The 16,753-nt window shown below is 34.9% G+C and overlaps 3 protein-coding genes across 3 annotated transcripts; 1 reads left to right on the forward strand and 2 right to left on the reverse strand.

Annotated features, from left to right (window-relative positions):
• Positions 1 to 140: 140 nt before the first annotated feature.
• LOC110383930 (DNA polymerase theta) lies at positions 141 to 7,519 on the reverse strand. Its single transcript, XM_064037104.1, has 9 exons — positions 5,010 to 7,519; positions 4,800 to 4,924; positions 2,826 to 4,720; positions 2,562 to 2,745; positions 2,294 to 2,479; positions 2,035 to 2,200; positions 1,397 to 1,724; positions 847 to 1,111; positions 141 to 563 (listed from the first exon to the last, which is right to left on the reverse strand). The coding sequence occupies exons 1-9, from the start codon at positions 7,118 to 7,120 to the stop codon at positions 274 to 276; spliced, it is 5,550 nt and encodes a 1,849-aa protein (XP_063893174.1). The 5' UTR covers positions 7,121 to 7,519; the 3' UTR covers positions 141 to 273.
• Positions 7,520 to 7,619: 100 nt separating this feature from the next.
• LOC110383915 (uncharacterized protein) lies at positions 7,620 to 10,341 on the reverse strand. The gene is made up of 8 exons (XM_021344877.3): positions 10,084 to 10,341; positions 9,823 to 10,006; positions 9,617 to 9,753; positions 9,342 to 9,505; positions 9,015 to 9,211; positions 8,725 to 8,859; positions 8,500 to 8,642; positions 7,620 to 8,355 (listed from the first exon to the last, which is right to left on the reverse strand). Exons 1-8 carry the CDS (start codon positions 10,231 to 10,233, stop codon positions 8,272 to 8,274), a joined length of 1,194 nt encoding a protein of 397 aa, XP_021200552.2. The 5' UTR covers positions 10,234 to 10,341; the 3' UTR covers positions 7,620 to 8,271.
• A 322-nt stretch (positions 10,342 to 10,663) lies between these two features.
• Positions 10,664 to 16,229, forward strand: LOC110383918 (proliferation-associated protein 2G4). Its single transcript, XM_021344878.3, has 8 exons — positions 10,664 to 11,039; positions 11,232 to 11,466; positions 11,798 to 11,951; positions 12,263 to 12,484; positions 12,779 to 12,871; positions 13,147 to 13,260; positions 13,374 to 13,520; positions 13,776 to 16,229. The coding sequence occupies exons 1-8, from the start codon at positions 10,955 to 10,957 to the stop codon at positions 13,863 to 13,865; spliced, it is 1,140 nt and encodes a 379-aa protein (XP_021200553.1). The 5' UTR covers positions 10,664 to 10,954; the 3' UTR covers positions 13,866 to 16,229.
• Positions 16,230 to 16,753: the final 524 nt, after the last annotated feature.

Here is a 16,753-nt window from a genome sequence, read left to right on the forward strand (position 1 = left end):
TGATGTCGAGTGCCGTCGAGTGCGGGCGGTTGGCAATTCGTTTTAAATACCGCAATATTTTTATTGTACGAACGAGTTGAACGATAGGTAAATACGCAGCCTCTATTAACAACCGTTCAAATAAATAAAACGCAATTTCATACATTCTACAGTTTATTGTCTATAAAACCAAATTACACTACCTACATTACGATAAAATATCACGTGAACAGAATAAAATATCACAGAATATAGACTAAAGAATAGAATAGAGAGTTCATGATTAACGATTAATTAAAACTCGATTTCTTTCAAGGAGCCCCAGGTGAGTCCACTTTTGACTTTAACGGGTAAAGGGACGGTTAGTTTGAGGGTGTTCTCCATGACTTGCTTGATGATGGTGATAAAGTAGTGTTGGTACGCTTCGGGCACTTCGTAGATGAGTTCGTCGTGCATCTGGAGAATAAGCCGAGGTTTGGGGTCGAGGGTGTCGGTCATTGTGTCTATAGAACACATGGCGGCCTTCGCGATGTCGGCGGCTGAGCCTTGTATAGTAGTGTTCACTGCTTGACGCTCGGCAGCACCTATGATATTTAAAACTTAATTACGCAATTTACTTTGGAGTCAGTTTTATTTTGGACTGCTAATTTTTTTGACACTTCGATGCTTTTAACACTTTAATATTACAGAAGTAATACAAAGCAATATATTATTTCCTCCAAATTTCAAATCTACTCCTAGCGATTCTGCATTAATCTCTTTACGACAAAGGATTTCAAATAGATAAAAATAAATACCTAACAAAGATTTGATAATGAGCGAATCCTATAAATTACATGTCAAGTATTATGTTCCACGTGAACTTACTCTTTTTGGGCGCAGAACTGCTTGTAATATCTGGCAAATATCTTCTCCGCTTCATGAGCGTCTCCACGTAACCTTTGTCCCTGCACTCCTCTACGACTGACTGCGTGAACACCTTGACAGCTGGATACGTTTTATAGAACGAGTCCATGAAAACTGCCGCCTCAATCTCCGTTACATCGAGAAGTTGCCCCAACGTTTTGTTCCCCATCCCATAAATAATTCCGTAGCAAAGCTGCTTGGCTTTCTGCCTTAAATCATCGTCTACCTGTTAATAAGTCATTGTTTATGCCTTCAATATCGAACGTTAAGTTATAAGCTAAATATAATGAGAAGCCGAGTTGAGTCAAGTGCTCTTTTATGTTGAGCTTCAAAGCCTAACAAACAATAGACGATTGCGCTGAATATAGTTTAACGACGTAGATTTGTGAAACTAGGGTTTATTACTATTTTTAACATAAGTCCTATTTCAAACGAACAGTGTTTTATTATAAGTAAGTACCTAAATCAAGTTCCAAAATGTAAGAAAAAATATTTGCAGATAAAGTCTTACCTCCTCTTCCGGCACATTGCTCCAAGACGCCGCAATAGACTTAAACACATCCATATCAGACTTCATAATGTTCATCAACACCTGATCTTTACTGAAGTGCGTGAGGATCCTCATTTCCAGCTGACAATAGTCTGCCGACACGATGACGTAGCCGCGGGCCGCTTTGAATATGTTCCTGCAGTTGAACTCCGCGACATGATCAGTCACGCCTGTGTGCATCGTCAAGTACTCGAAAGGGATCGCGAATGTGCGCGGAACATTCTGCAAGTTCGGCTCATGCATACTGATGCGACCCGTGCAAGTGAACATTGTGTACGTAGGATTTATTCTGCAAATAATAAATGTAGGGGTCGCTACAAGCTCTCAGTTTAATTAATCCTACTTACTGCACGTGTCACCCCACCCCCTGAATGCCGTGTTGCTTGAGTTAAACTGTTTATGATTATACACTTTCAGTATTTTACGAAGGTAGGTACCTTCTATTTCAGTTGTAATAAGTCATTTAAGCCACATGAATTTTTATTGTCTTTTATTATTTCTTCGAAAAAAAATCTGTCTACAGTCCCTGCAAGTCCCTAGAGTTGTATGAAGCGAGCGATGCAAGCGGAAAAGATAGAATTAAGTGTATAAAAACTTACCTATCTCCCTCTGTGTAAATACAAGCCTTCTCTGTCAGAGGATACAGCGTCTTCGTCAATATAGAGTTGAGCTTCCTCCAATAAATAACGATACTCGACAGCGGGCTGTTGTGCGAAGTCAACACGCTTTTCTTGGTGCTTACCTTGCGCCCATTGTAGATACCCAGTACCTGGCAGAACATGTTCAGAATTTAATATAAACTACAAAAAACATAGCCACATATCAAAACTATATGGTACGTATTGCGAAAGTTATTAGGTACCTTGGCAACATCTTTCGACGAGTTGAAGTTGAAATGATATCCGCAAAGTTTGTATGCCTTCTTCTGCAGACTTTCTTGGGAATTTCTCACATCAATCAAAAGTCGTGACGCGAGATCCTTGTCTACAGTGATTCCGTAATATTCGCAGTTCGACAGAATCTTCGCAACTCGGTTTTCGATATCTGCACAAATATCACTAGATCAATATTGACGCGGTTTTAAATCAGTTTTTTAAAGGTCTAACTTAGATAAAATTTAACGCACCTATTATATTTCGAGCAGGCTGTAGAGATTCTTGTAATGTATTTTCCTGACTTTCAGCCACCATCCATACAGAACAAGCCTTCAAGCAAATAATCTCAAAACTGTCAAAAGTCTTGAACCTTTTTTGCTGACTGTTAACTTTAAACAGCGCATTTGAGAAATCTATACCGCAATACTTTTTCATCTAAAAGACACACGAACATAGTTTAATTAATAAGTATGCCCGAAAAAAATATACAAAACAATATAATTGTTCACACTTACTAGATAATCAATGGTCGGTATTTTCTCGCTGCTATTTATTAACCATTCAATTAAAGAGACATCTGTACAGTCCGATGACAAATTAACTCCAAGCCATCGTTTTATGTAAAAGTTGGCGGTTTTCGAACACAACATTTTCAATTTTAAAGTATTCTTCTTGAACCAGCTACGTAATCGACCTTTGACTAATTGCAAACAATCTACAGATGTCAAATCTAAGTAAATGCTTGTTACTTGGTTTAAGTAAATGACTAGACCGTTCATTGGACAATCTTCATTTTTATCATCGGATTTTCGAACAGGCTTGCAACTAAATAAGTTGCTCCCTATTATTTCATTGCTACCTGGGTTATTTGTTTTCAAATTCAAATGTATAGATGCACTATTTACATTTTGAATATCTTGTGAATATTCGATAACATCATTTCCTCTTAAAACATAACAATCCACTTTATATTGATTAAATTCTATAAAAAATCGTTTCGATAAAGAACATCTTATTTTTGGTAGGCTGTATATTTCTCCTTTGGTCATTATTTTCATGTCGTCGACTTTTTTCTTTTTTATCACAGGATGCGTTTCTTTGCCAGTCGAGTTTCTTCGTTTATAAGTCATCATATTTTTGTGAACAATAGAACTGACTGATTCTAAATTATTGTTTTCTAAGTTTACATTTTCCGATTCCATGATTTTATCGTCTTCATAAACTAGTTTTATATTTGCACCGTCATCATCGTCATCGCCTTCAGTTTCAATTAAAGTCGATTTAAAAGCGTTTAAAATTGTGTTGGAGTTTATACTGGTATATTCAGATGTGGTTTCTTGCTGACGTACGATGGATGGTTCTTTATCTAGTAATTTACTAGGAATTAAATCTACGGCCAAACTCTCTTCAAACAAACTCGAGTTATCACCATCAGATGAAAACAAACTTATATCTTTTGCCGACAGATGTGCAGATGTACTTAAAACATCCGACTTATTCAAAGTTTCTGGCGCTGAAGATTTTTCTTCCAGTTCACCAAAACTAATGTTAGGTGAAAACATTTTGTCAGACGTGCGTAATTTTGTTATATTATCTAAAGCAGCTTCGGTAAAATTTAAAGAGTCCCATATAATGTCGTTGGTCGATAATGATTGGCTATTGCTTTCGCTTGCAGTGCAATATTCTTTTGAGCTATTAGCACTATTATTATTCGATAATCGATTTAGTTTCGTATTTACCCTTGAACCTTCTTTAATAAAGATATCATCACTTTTTTCTGAAATAACTTGCTCGCTAACTGTTTCAGTATTAGTATGTCCGGAACTTTGAGAGGTTTGGTTTTCTGGTGTGCTCTCATACGTAGTGGTTGGTTGGGCTACATTTTTTCTACTACTTTCATGGTTAATAGAACTTAATCTCCCAGTACTGGTGACATTCTGATAATTGCCTAGTGTATTGTCTACAGCATTAGGAACTGCTGTCGACTCTTGATTCCATTTAATTTCTGCAACTCCAATTTCAAGAGAAAGGTATTTCCTAGCTTCGGTAATAAGATTTTCAGCTGCTTCTTTAGTAGTAATACCACAATAACCCGTTATCCAAATATTTTTTATTTTATTTCGTTTTCTTATATCATCGCTGTCGTCATCGTCTCTTTCCTTTTCACTTTGAAAAGGTACGGACTTGTGAAGTATATTTTCTAAAGTATTTGCATCAGCTGATGCAATACTGGCAATTGTTTCAAATCCCGCGTCAAAAAGTGTTCTGGCTCTCATGCCATTTAGAGAAGGGAGTTTCATCAACTCCAGCAAGTCAGAATGAATACCGAAATGTAAACGATCTTGAAATTGTGATACTAACATTTCCATATTTTTCCATCCTAATTGTCGGCAAAACGCTGTGACCATACCTGAAAAGTTTTAATAGACTAAGCATGCAAAATCAATATGCAAAGTATGTATGCCAGCCAATAGCAGTCAGAAACTCACCAGCAAAAGTTGCAGCTCCTTGCTGAAGACTCTGCAGGAAGCCTCGCGCGCACTGAAACTTGGTCGCTACTTCAGCGAGAGGCACCTCATTCACTAAGTCCTGCAAAGCTAAGGCAGTATAAAACCTTGAATAAAAAAAACAATTATTAATATTTGGAATCTATGAACAATCACGAATGTAAAAAATAAATAATCAAGCAATTCTCACACCTCTTATGTATATTCACTCTATTTTGTATGTTGCTTGCTTTATTAGTCCGAAGGCATCTGATTATAAAACTCTCTTGTACCCCAACCAGTTCCCCTACTCTCTTCTGGGCTTTGGTTAGAGATTCCCAAAGAGTTAGCATATGAATCCAATCCATGTTTCCCCACTGACTACTCACACCATAAGGTGTTACCAGATATATAAGATGCAAATCTGTCTCTAATACAAGACACTGACGAGCTTTCTGCAGTTCACAGAACAATGATAATCCATCATTTGGAGCCATTGACGATGACAGACAAGCTTTCCCCAAGGGTGTAGCAACATAATGTTCCTCATCACCTTCAGTTTGTATTCTTACCAATTCAAAGTTTTTCAATTCATCTAATGTCTTTTGTAAGAGACTCATTTGTGAACCTGATGTATCCTGTTGATTGTAAAGCAATGTGCATTTCGAATATATTTCTACCTGCTCCTTAGTGGATAATACTTGGCTAGCTATCATTTCTAGCACTGCTCTCATGTACTTATCTTCAGTTTCAATACAACTCTTTACTGGCTCTAAGGAGCCCATCATTAATTCAAACCCAATTTTTTTTTCAGCCTCTGTGCATATTAATACACTCTCACCCTGCGTATCTCTCCCCATTCTTCCAGCTCTACCAATCATTTGTTTATATGTCAAGATATTTATTGGCTGCCTTTGAAATACAGGTGACCTAATAATAACTTTTCTGGCAGGCAAGTTCACACCAGAACTCAATGTGGATGTGGCTACTAAGACTCTTATCGCCCCAGTCTTAAATCCACCTTCAACTATGTCCCTTTCATCAAATGTCAGTCCTGCATGATGATATGCAACACCAAAAGATACAGTTTTCTTGAGAACTTGATCTAATCCAACAGGACAATTCTTTAGTTGCTCTAGGACTTCTAAAATATTGTCAGATTTTAATTGACTTCTTAAAACTTGGCCAGCCTGGCTGTCTTCACATCCTAATTTAAAGAATGATGATGCAACTGATTGGGCTAAGCTTTCACACCAATTCTTTGTCATACAGAATATGAGTACTGAGCATCCATCTTTAATAGTTTCCAAACAGATTTTCAGAACATTATCTCCTTCAGCAGTTAAACTCATGTCTACAGTATTAACACAAGCTCCTAGTTTATCATAATACTTATTTCCTACTAAACAGTATTCATGAAGAGGGATTGGTCTAAACTGGGTGACGAATAACTCAGCATTCAACCAATTAGCAAGGCTTTCTAAATTAGGTAATGTAGCAGACATCCCTACTATTTGAATTTTGTTATCATCTGACATAGATGTCACATATTTGATTTTTGTCAGTAGTAGTTCTAGTAAGTATCCACGGCTGGGGTCACTAAGGAGGTGCAATTCATCTACTATAACGGCACCTAGCTCTGATATGGTCCCTTCATCTAGGAGTTTGTTGACCAAACTGTTTGCTTTCTCAATAGTGCATATGGCCACATGCACAGCTTGCAAGCCCCCAGGAGGTGACTGGGAACCCATAAACCCCTCCACTCGAATTCCAGAGCTAGACAATATATCTTGAAGGTAAAACATTTTTTCTCTTACTATTGACACAAAAGGCAAAATTATAATTACCTTCTTCTGACGTTCCAAAATAGTTTTGATTGTTAATATTTCTGCAACAAGTGTTTTCCCAGCAGATGTAGGTGCAGAATATACTAAATTACAACAATCAAAGAGTACCTTTGAGTTACCCAAACAAGTAACCTGCCAGTCAAACATTTCTTTAACTCCTCTTTCTTCATATTTTTTTGCTATCTCAAGTGGTAGACCCCAAGCTTTTAAATTTTTATTGTTACCTTGATCTATACATGATTTCACCAGATTATTTTCTGTTGATTGTAACGCTATTGTTGTATTCTGCGAATAGGTATTAATCTTCTTGGTTGGCCTCAAAGTAAGTTTCAAATCATTGTTTTGTTCCAAAGCTTGCTCTTTTACAACTTGCAAAGAACTTTGTAAAATGAATGAATTGTCGAAGCAATTGTCTAAGAAGCCGATATTTTCAGCTATGAACTGAGTGTCAATGCCTTCGTCATCCACATTGGCCATTTTAATTATATTAAACAAAATTCATAATAACATCAAGAAAATTAAATCACTGAAAATCAAACACAACAGACAAAACTTTCAGCTGTTACGAAACGTCAGAAAACTACCGACTGACAGATTTTGTCACTGTCATTGATGACATTGGTTCGCTTCGTCCGAAAATTATTTTCAATGACACTAGTCATGCAGAACCCAAACAATGCGCATAAAATACAAACCTACAAGGAAAACTCAGATTTTTCAGAAACTTTTTTTATTAAGCCGTGGTTGTTCTACACTGGATCTCGTTGTGGGAAGCTTTCACTTGGCAATATGCAAGATGATACACTGTGTTGACATTAATTTTATTGAAGCCTAAACTTATATTTTAATGTGGTTAAAAAAAGGAATCCATATTCGTGTTACTGTTACCGAAATAATCACATTCCACTCAAAAGTTCCCACTTAGCACGTAGGAACTGAAAACTGGAAAGAATATTGACAAAAATAAAACCAGTCATTTGCTGTAGGATACACCAATTTATTAAAGGTTTACAGCCTTACATATACCCATACCATTTGATCACAGAATTAGCCACTAAACATAATTAGATTAAATATTTCTATATAAAGGTGGTAATAAAATCAACCAACGGTAGCTACTCATCTGAATAAACTCTAGACTAAATTAACAAGTTACATCAATAAGAAATTATGTAAGTTTTTAATTTCAACTACTGATCTATGAAATGTACATAACATAATATGCAAAAAATAATTTCAATAAGAACTCAAAAATTAAAAAGTTACCAATAGTTATAATATTATGATCTTCCTTATTAAATATGAAGTAAAATGAATAGTTATTTAGGTAAAAAGCTAAAACACTGGATGTGAGATCAGGGCAAAATTAAATTGTTTTAATAGTCCCTCCTGGCTTACTTGATTTGATGCAGGGTTTCAGCAAATGGAATTGATGTTTTAAAAAATGACACTCCAGAAGTACATATTAAAATTAAATGCTAATGGCAGAGTTTATGTAACTAATCACTCAATTATTCCACAGAATCCTGGCAACAATAATTAATCTAGAACACTTTATAATTTTATATTATTTACAAAGTTGTTAGTTTATTTATAATTTTGAATATTTAACTATAAAATAAATTATATCATAATGAGATTTTCGTTGCTGTTGGTTCTTTGCCTTCTGTTAGAGCCCTTGATTCATGAACAAACGATGCATATGTAATGCCCTGAAAGAAAAACATGATATATTTACGTTAATACAATTATATACATGCCATACATGCAATATAGTGGACAGTGACCAATATGGTTAACTTTGTGGCCATTTAAGTTATTAAAAAAATAAGTAATAATATAATGCATTATTTTACCTGTTGCATGGCAGCTCTAATAAATCCTTCATTGGCTGACACAGTCAGAGCTTTAATTCTATGACCAAAATTAAAAATTATTTTGGATCTTAATCTGACATGACCTCTCACTTTTAAATTCTTTCTTGGAAAATCATCTTCACCTAGAATTGAAAAGAGAAATTATTTTACATTATTCTACACTTGGATGATGATGATTGCAATGAAATGGGTGCAGTGACTTACCACCATAATCATCAGGAAATACTCTAATCATATTTTTCAGTTCCTCTGTTCTTTTAATCTCCATGGGTCCTCCCAAGTTACTTATGATTTTTTCAAAATCATCCCATGCTGTTCGGCAGCAAACTAAGGTTTTGTCTAAAATGATATTTTAGTTACTTCAAAGAACAAATTTATGTCAACTTAGGTAATAAAATATGCAAAAATATAACTAAGGGTAACTATCACCAAAAGTGCACCAAATTCATAGCAGTTCTATTAGTAAAAGACAGAATAATTCTTATCCTAGTTACCTTTGAATAATCTTTCCAAAATAGGTTTGACTGGTCTCTCAGCCTCCCAAGCAGACTGTTGAGTGAGTACTTCTTGCTTGAACACATAGTTGCAGTGTCCATTTGTCATATTGCTCACATACGCCATCATGGCTGTCACATCTAGGTTCAAAGTTTTAATCTCTGGATGCTCATCCATACATTGTGGCATTTCCTGGCTGGTTGGAAAGAAAAAAAAACAAAACCTATTAATCAGTGGAGTAGTTTGTTTATGAAACAGTTTATAATTCATGATTATGGAATAGAATTCCATAAAAGTCCTTTTAAATCTATTTTATGCTATTTTACCTGTCCTGAAGGCACTCTTCATCATCAGACTCTTCACTCCAAGAGTCATTACTATCATCACAGGGGTTAGAATTGGGCAGTATTTCTCCCTTTACTATCACACCAACAGCTTTCAATTTATTTGCCAAATTCTCCTCTATGCCACTCATGAATTCAAATATGACCTGAAAACAAGATTAACAATCATTAAAATTATAAACCAACTAAGATAGTAATTTGCTATTTAAATTAGCTATTACACAATAATTTTAAATATTGCTATAGAGGGTACATACTTTGGGAGGTTGGTACATGCAAGGGTACAACTTGGCACACTCCAGGTAGTCCTCAGCTTGGTCCAGTATAGACCGAGCTCCATATGAAGCCTTGCCTGCACTCAGCGCTGAGAGAGACTTAGGATTTCTAGCGATAACTGAAACAAAAATTCTTTTAGTATTATAACTTTTTCTCTCAATAATATGTTGCAGGTTTCGTTAATCACCTTTAGTCCATACTCGGCCTTCATCGCTAATTATATCAATAACAAGTTTAGTATTATCGTTTGTGTGAAAGATTTTACAGACGGCAATGACACCAGGCCTCAGAGCGGACTCGACCATCGCGCCTAGATGCCGAAGATTTGAACATGATAGTTGTTCGATTTTTACTTTCTTGGATCTTTGGAGCTAAAACAAACATACGTATTATGCTTAACATGCTTCAATATTACAAGGCGGATACCAGTTTATTGACCAGCACTCACCTTTCTCAAGAATTCAATTTCTTGCTTAATTTTCCTTTGTAATTTCATAACTCCGTCTATTTCAACAAGAGGCTCTAATTTTATCACAAGATTTTCGCCAAAATTAACTTTATCATTTAGCAAAGACATTAATTCTTCTGAGCTCTCCATTTTTTCAAATTTATTTATTAATTATTTTCCTCGTATTTACAAAAAGACAAATTTTGATGTTTTCACAGTATAGAACAGCTGTCACCACATTTTGTGACATTTCTTTGTTTTTTTTTTTTTTTTAATTTTTTAATGGCATGGCGTTCTAGCCTTTGTGCCAAATCTTCATTTTGAGACATTTCTTTGTTGTCATTTAGCGCCACAGCATATCCACTGCACTGCTATAGATCACAGATTATAATATCAACTAGAGTTGTCAATATTTTGGAATAAGAATCAAAAAATTAAATCGTAGACCAATCGCGTGTACACACGGACTTTTTCAGTCGCACTGAAAAATTCTAAATATTTGTCAATTTATTAACAACTTTATTTTATGAAATGAATAACAAAAGAATAAACAATTCACGTTGTCATGAAAAGTAGGATGACGTGGCTTATATCATCAATCAAAATAAATAAAAAGTGAATTCAGAGTTTGAATGAGTTTACTTTGATTGTTTAAAAAATAAATAAAGTTCAAAGAAACTTAAATCTCTGATAGTATAATAAAATCAATAATAACCAAACACCCGTTTTATTGCACAACGTGATGAACATTTTATTCTGATTTACCCGCCAACTCAGTGATTCGTTACTCCTGTCACATGACCATAACCTAAATCAGCCAATCAAAACCCAATGCTACTGGGCTAGCCGACCACAACCACAATTTTGAGAAATGGCTGACGATAAAGAAGTTGAGAAAACTATTGCGGAAGACTTGGTTGTAACCAAGTACAAACTAGCTGGACAAATTGTTAATCGTAAGTTTATGTGAATCTTAATTTGTTATTATTAATGGCCATACGCGCCAGCGTAAAGGATTTATGAACAAAGCTTCTCTGTAGGTTGGAGCGATGGACGCGTGTCATCGCCATGCGGGCAATGTGGTGCCGCTATCCGTGCCAAGTTATTCTCATAAGTTGATACATTTTTAACCCCGTATAATTTTACAGGTGTCCTGGAACAGCTAATCACGAAATGTGTGCCTGACGCTTCCGCCAGAGAGATATGCGAATATGGTGACAAGCTCATTCTAGACGAGACTTCAAAGGTTTTCAAAAAAGAAAAGGATTCCAAGAAGGGTATAGCGTTCTCAACATGCGTCTCGGTGAACAATTGTATATGTCACTTCTCGCCGATACCTAGCGAAAACGATTATATCCTCAAGGAGGGAGACCTAGCCAAGATGTGAGTATTAGCTTGTTGGTGAAGTGAACTTTGTACGAAACACATACAGGATATCTCTTTGAGTCGCTTTGCTATTATATTTTTAGGTATACTGTGTGTGTATAGTCATTATGTAAAGATAGAATGGATAAGATTATAATTTGACTCTTATTTTAACAATCTTACTTTTATAACCTCAATATCCTGTTGCCCCAATTAGGTCATACAAAAGTGATACTTGTCAGTCTGCTTATATTATTATTATTATCTGAGTCAATGTTTAGGCTAATTTGGTAAAATTCCATTTGTTGTGTTGTATCTAGGTAATGATAAATGTCCATTCTATTTATAGAGATCTTGGCGCACACATAGATGGGTTCATTGCGGTGGTCGCCCACACTGTTGTTGTCGGTGGAGGTGAGGCATCAGGAAGAGCTGCTGATGTCCTCCTTGCTGCCCATTATGCTAGTGAAGCCGCCCTGAGGATGTTGCGGCCTGGTAATGAGGTATACTTTAATTTTTAGATGTTTCTATCATTTTATTCATTTACAAAAAAAAACTGTAGTGTTATTTTTGTTCTTTTAATGCATTTGCATACAATTTAATTTTAAACCTTGGTAGTGATTTGATATGATTTATGCCCCTTTCACTTTTCTACTACACAAACTAATGTCATAGTGTCATTGTTATTTTTGTGCATTTAAATAACAATATGACATGCAGCTGCATTTTTTGATGCATTATCTGTTCTTATAACTATAACAATGTTAGGGTTATCTTCCAGTTCTTTCAAATAATAGTATCTTTCTATTTTTAGAACTATGCAATAACCGAAGTAGTGCAAAAAATCACTGCGGAGTTTGGCTGCAAGCCTGTTGAGGGTATGCTGTCACACCAGCTGAAGCAGTTCCGCATTGATGGAGAGAAGAGCATCATTCAGAACCCTTCAGAGGCACAGCGTAAGGAACATGAGAAGGCAACTTTGGAGACTTATGAAGTTTATGCAATGGATGTATTAGTTTCTACTGGTGAAGGAGTTGTAAGTATTACACAGTATTGAACAAATTGGCACTAATTAATATAATCCATAATTGGAATTATTAACATAAAATCTACTAAATCTTTATAAGTATGGCCCTGAATTCTTTCCAGACTTTGTACAATACATTTTCTGGCAGTACTCAGGGAAAAGAAAAATAGTAAAATTCTAACTGAAATTGCTCTCATAGCATTTTGGTTTTATCTTGCTGACATTCAAATAAACAGAGTATACTTGCTCCATTCAAGTGTGTTACTGTAACTTGTATAAAAACGTACCTTTCTTGTAATGCAGGGCCGAGAAATGGATACCAGGTGTACAATATACAAGAAAACTGACGAGGTTTATCAACTGAAACTGAAGGCTTCAAGAATGTTCTACAGTGAGGTGAGATATCCTCTTACATAGCTGGTTACTTTGTCTAATATTACTGCTTGTTTCTTGCTTTTCCAGAATGTGTTAATTTAATGGTATTGCTAAATCAATGCCATTGTCTGCATTCTGGATATATTAATAGGAATTTGTTTGAACCAATACATTAAAGTAGTGTATTGGCATAGAGAATTTCGACATTTCCATGAGCAGATTATAATAGTTCATAAATGTTAATTATTAATTACGACAGAGATTTATATATATTTATTATTTTGCTTTGTTTGTAGGTACGCAATAAGCACGGCTCAATGCCCTTCAACCTTCGAAGCTTCGATAAGGAGACCAGTGCGAGATTAGGCGTCGTCGAGTGTGTAAACCACAAACTCATTGAGCCGTTCCAGGTACAGTCAACTTTTTATGTTCTTTATAACCTTTGTCACCTAGAACTTAACTTGGTTCAGTTTAAATTACGAAAAAAGTTTGAATATAATTACGATAATATGTCATAATTTAGGTGCTGTATGAACGTTCAGGAGAGCTGGTGGCGCAATTCAAGTTCACAGTTCTGTTGTTACCGAGCGGTACGCACCGTATCACCGGCTTGCCCTTCGACAAAAGTACGTGCAAGAGTGAACGCAGTATCAAGGACCCTGAACTTAACGTGAGTGTTAATTATATTATCATACATGATTTATGAATGTAATAAACCTTCCCTGTTATCTTTCAAAGCATGCTATCTCAAGGCGTGATTTGAACAAGCACAGGGTAAATAAAAAGTATTGTTTTTGAGCCGATATGCATATCATTCGCATGTCTGTTTGAACCATTACGACATTAACTTTCAAACAATAATAATTTACATAGCATAAGTCTCCTATACACTTTGCACTTTGTATAAAACAACTAAATGTTACAGGCACTTCTCAACTCGTCTGCAAAATCCAACAAGAAGAAGAAAAAGAAAACTGGTGCTGAAGAGCCCATGGAAGTCGAAACTGTTGCCTAGCAACGGGACAAATTGCCCAGGACATAAACTAAATGAAATCTACAGCTTCCTTCAACATACCTGTAATAATAACATATATCACACAAGCCTTAATCAAATAAAGCCTTTTTATCCAAAATGCTAAGTGATATTATCCTGTTTTAACTTAGTAAATCTTTGAACATTTAGGCTTGTGTTAAATCAGATATTAGAGACCACTTTGAACCTTATTATGTACAAGATACTTTTTTATGTGGGATTTGCAATAGGAATGCAAATGTGTGCTTTCATACTTTATTAGATAACCACTTTATTTTGCTTTCAATATGTATTTCCTCACAGACTTCCAGACATAATTTGAAACATTTGAATATTGTATATAAGGTGACATTTCCCACTGACTGAGGTGATTTTGCACTATAAAAAAAGCTAATTCAATTGGACTATGACCATGCAAGACCATTCCTTAAAAAATGTTTTTAAGTCTATGTAAAGTGCACAAAATTTTTAATTCCTTTATTATAATATAATATTGATACATTATTGTATCAGTCATTACCGACAGCGCGATGTAACATTTGTGTAATATTGTTGGAGATTATAATTGTTACAAAAATGATATTACAAAGCCACTCCCCATCTAAAGTTTTACACATTTCGTTATGTTCATGTTTGTCAGCTACATAAGTTTATTAACACTACCAAGCTTTACTGTTCTTCATGTTAAATAGATTTGTGTTAAGAGCGCTATTACAAAATCGAATCGCTCAGGTTTAGGTAAATTAGACGATAGCCGGCAGCACTTGCGCGCGTGTGCGTCTAGTGAAATACGCAACGCACACCTGCGGACCGCCACGCGGCACAAACAAACTTGAGACTTTGCCACTTTTATTTTCGAAATAGTTTATTGGTTTTATAGTTTATGAAATATTATTTGTACCGATGAATTTTATAACCTAGAATAGCTCGATTGAGTTACAATAAACAAATAATCGTTTACAATTTTTAAATTATTTAATCGACAACCAAACTTTTCACCATGTTTATCAATTAGGTATAAGTAATTGATTTAAAAAAAAACTAAAATCTATAATTCGTCTTCCATGTATTGTATCTTCATTTTCCTGCAACAATAAAAACTAGGAATGTAAATAGTTTATTAAAACAAATATATCTGTTGCGAGTGACAAAAAATACTTACCATATTATTTGTACTGGTATCCGATTGAGTCTGATAATCTGAATTAAATATGCTTTCATTATCCTGCAAGAATCAAAGATATCCAATAATATTATTATGCAACTGCGAAACTAACGACGATGACATTTACGTACATATTTCTATATAACCAACATCAAAAAAGAGAACCCAATCTATAACATTTTCGCATTAGAATATCATGGGTTAATACTTGTGTATATTACATTTCAATCAGATCATTATAACTAATAAATAAAATAAAAACTCACTAGTATCAAAACGAGTTCGTTGCGCAGGTTGCGCTATATTTTTCGAGCTCCGGCGAGTTTGCGCGGCGCAACAGCGAGCTATACGTCCTCCCTCGATAAGCGCTTGGCGCTGACTAAAGTTGAACACCGCGCGTCACAAGATTTATATTGAGTTTTGCATTGCAAACAAAAATTATTTTAAAATATTGTTTTACTTTTAAATAGACCAATTTTTTTTTTCAAGCTTTATAACAATACCACCTTAATTATTAAATTTGTTTTATTTGAATTTGGATTATACTTTCATAGATAAAAAATATAGTTTTGTACGGAAAATTGTCAGTAACTCTCAGTTTTATAGAATTATTTTTGGTGTATTACTGTATGAATTGTAATAAATTGGTGTAAGCAAGCACAAGTACAAGATATAGTTGTATCTTGAACATTTTTATAAATGGTTAAATTGCTATATCCTCGTAGTACTGAAGCATCAAAAGATTCCCAAAAGAAACATTTTATGAAACATCCTTTGCAGAGACAAAGATTTTACTGATGTACGTGGACAAATTAAAATATTTATTGAAAACAGCCCCAAGATAAATGATCAAACTTTCTTAATCTTATTTTTGTTTTTTTTTTGTGACTATATCCAAAGCATAATGACGCATCAAAACTCGTATAAAACTCGAAAATTTGTGATAGCCCTCTTAAGAAAGAGATTAGTTAAATGATGGTTTTATATAAAAAAATTAAGATAGACATTCATGTTTAGTGAATGTCGTGTCTGTGTTGTGTCAACTGCAATATTTGTTGAAGCTTGGAAATGTTTACATGTTTATGGAGCAGACCCTATTATTAGGTAAAGTTGTAAAATATGTGACACTGCAAGAAAGGAATAAATCAAACTGTGCCACAGTTGTGGGCTGTTTTTGTAAAGTTGTGTTTTTATTCACCATCCGCCCTATACCTCAGCCTAAATATTGACCAAATATTGAAAATGGTGTTTCCCACCAATAGCCAAAAGAGCTGTAGATTTTATTTGTCTTCGAATCTGTACAGTAATTTCTGAGATGGTGGTAGTTGAATAGTATAGAATTATTCTATTACTAGCTTCCGCCAGCGGCTTCGCCTGCGTGATGTGTTGATAAAAAGTAGCCTATGTGTTAATCCAGGGTATCACCTATCTGCATACCAAATTTCAATCAAATCGGTCCAGACGTTTTTGCGTGATTGAATAACAAACATACGTGCATACATTCTCTCAAACTCACATTTATAGTATAAGTAGGATAATCTGTTGCTTAGGAGTACAAAGGTATGCAAAATAAGACATAATTGCGGAAAGCTGTGTCACTGAATATTTATATGCTACTATGTAGCTTCCGCCCGCGTAGAGTTATATAGCGTTTCCAAGAAAATTGTTCAAAAGTCTGAGATAAAAACTATCCTGTTCTTTATCA

Source organism: Helicoverpa armigera, chromosome 12 (genome assembly GCF_030705265.1).
Source record: "Helicoverpa armigera isolate CAAS_96S chromosome 12, ASM3070526v1, whole genome shotgun sequence".
NCBI lineage: Eukaryota > Metazoa > Arthropoda > Insecta > Lepidoptera > Noctuidae > Helicoverpa > Helicoverpa armigera.

What these genes read in the sequence shown, in the direction of transcription:
- LOC110383930 (XM_064037104.1), bottom strand. Translation starts at nt 7,120, where the DNA reads ATGGCCAATGTGGATGACGAAGGCATTGACACTCAGTTCATAGCTGAA. An exon ending in GCCTGCTCGAAATATAATAG is followed by an intron (nt 2,480 to 2,561) that starts GTGCGTTAAATT and finishes ATATTTGTGCAG; the next exon opens with ATATCGAAAACCGAGTTGCG. An exon ending in GCAATGTGCCGGAAGAGGAG is followed by an intron (nt 1,112 to 1,396) that starts GTAAGACTTTAT and finishes ACTTATTAACAG; the next exon opens with GTAGACGATGATTTAAGGCA.
- LOC110383915 (XM_021344877.3), bottom strand. Translation starts at nt 10,233, where the DNA reads ATGGAGAGCTCAGAAGAATTAATGTCTTTGCTAAATGATAAAGTTAAT. An exon ending in AGGCCGAGTATGGACTAAAG is followed by an intron (nt 9,754 to 9,822) that starts GTGATTAACGAA and finishes TTTTTGTTTCAG; the next exon opens with TTATCGCTAGAAATCCTAAG. An exon ending in GAAGAGTGCCTTCAGGACAG is followed by an intron (nt 9,212 to 9,341) that starts GTAAAATAGCAT and finishes CTTTCCAACCAG; the next exon opens with CCAGGAAATGCCACAATGTA.
- LOC110383918 (XM_021344878.3), top strand. Translation starts at nt 10,955, where the DNA reads ATGGCTGACGATAAAGAAGTTGAGAAAACTATTGCGGAAGACTTGGTT. An exon ending in CAAGAATGTTCTACAGTGAG is followed by an intron (nt 12,872 to 13,146) that starts GTGAGATATCCT and finishes CTTTGTTTGTAG; the next exon opens with GTACGCAATAAGCACGGCTC. An exon ending in AACTCATTGAGCCGTTCCAG is followed by an intron (nt 13,261 to 13,373) that starts GTACAGTCAACT and finishes GTCATAATTTAG; the next exon opens with GTGCTGTATGAACGTTCAGG.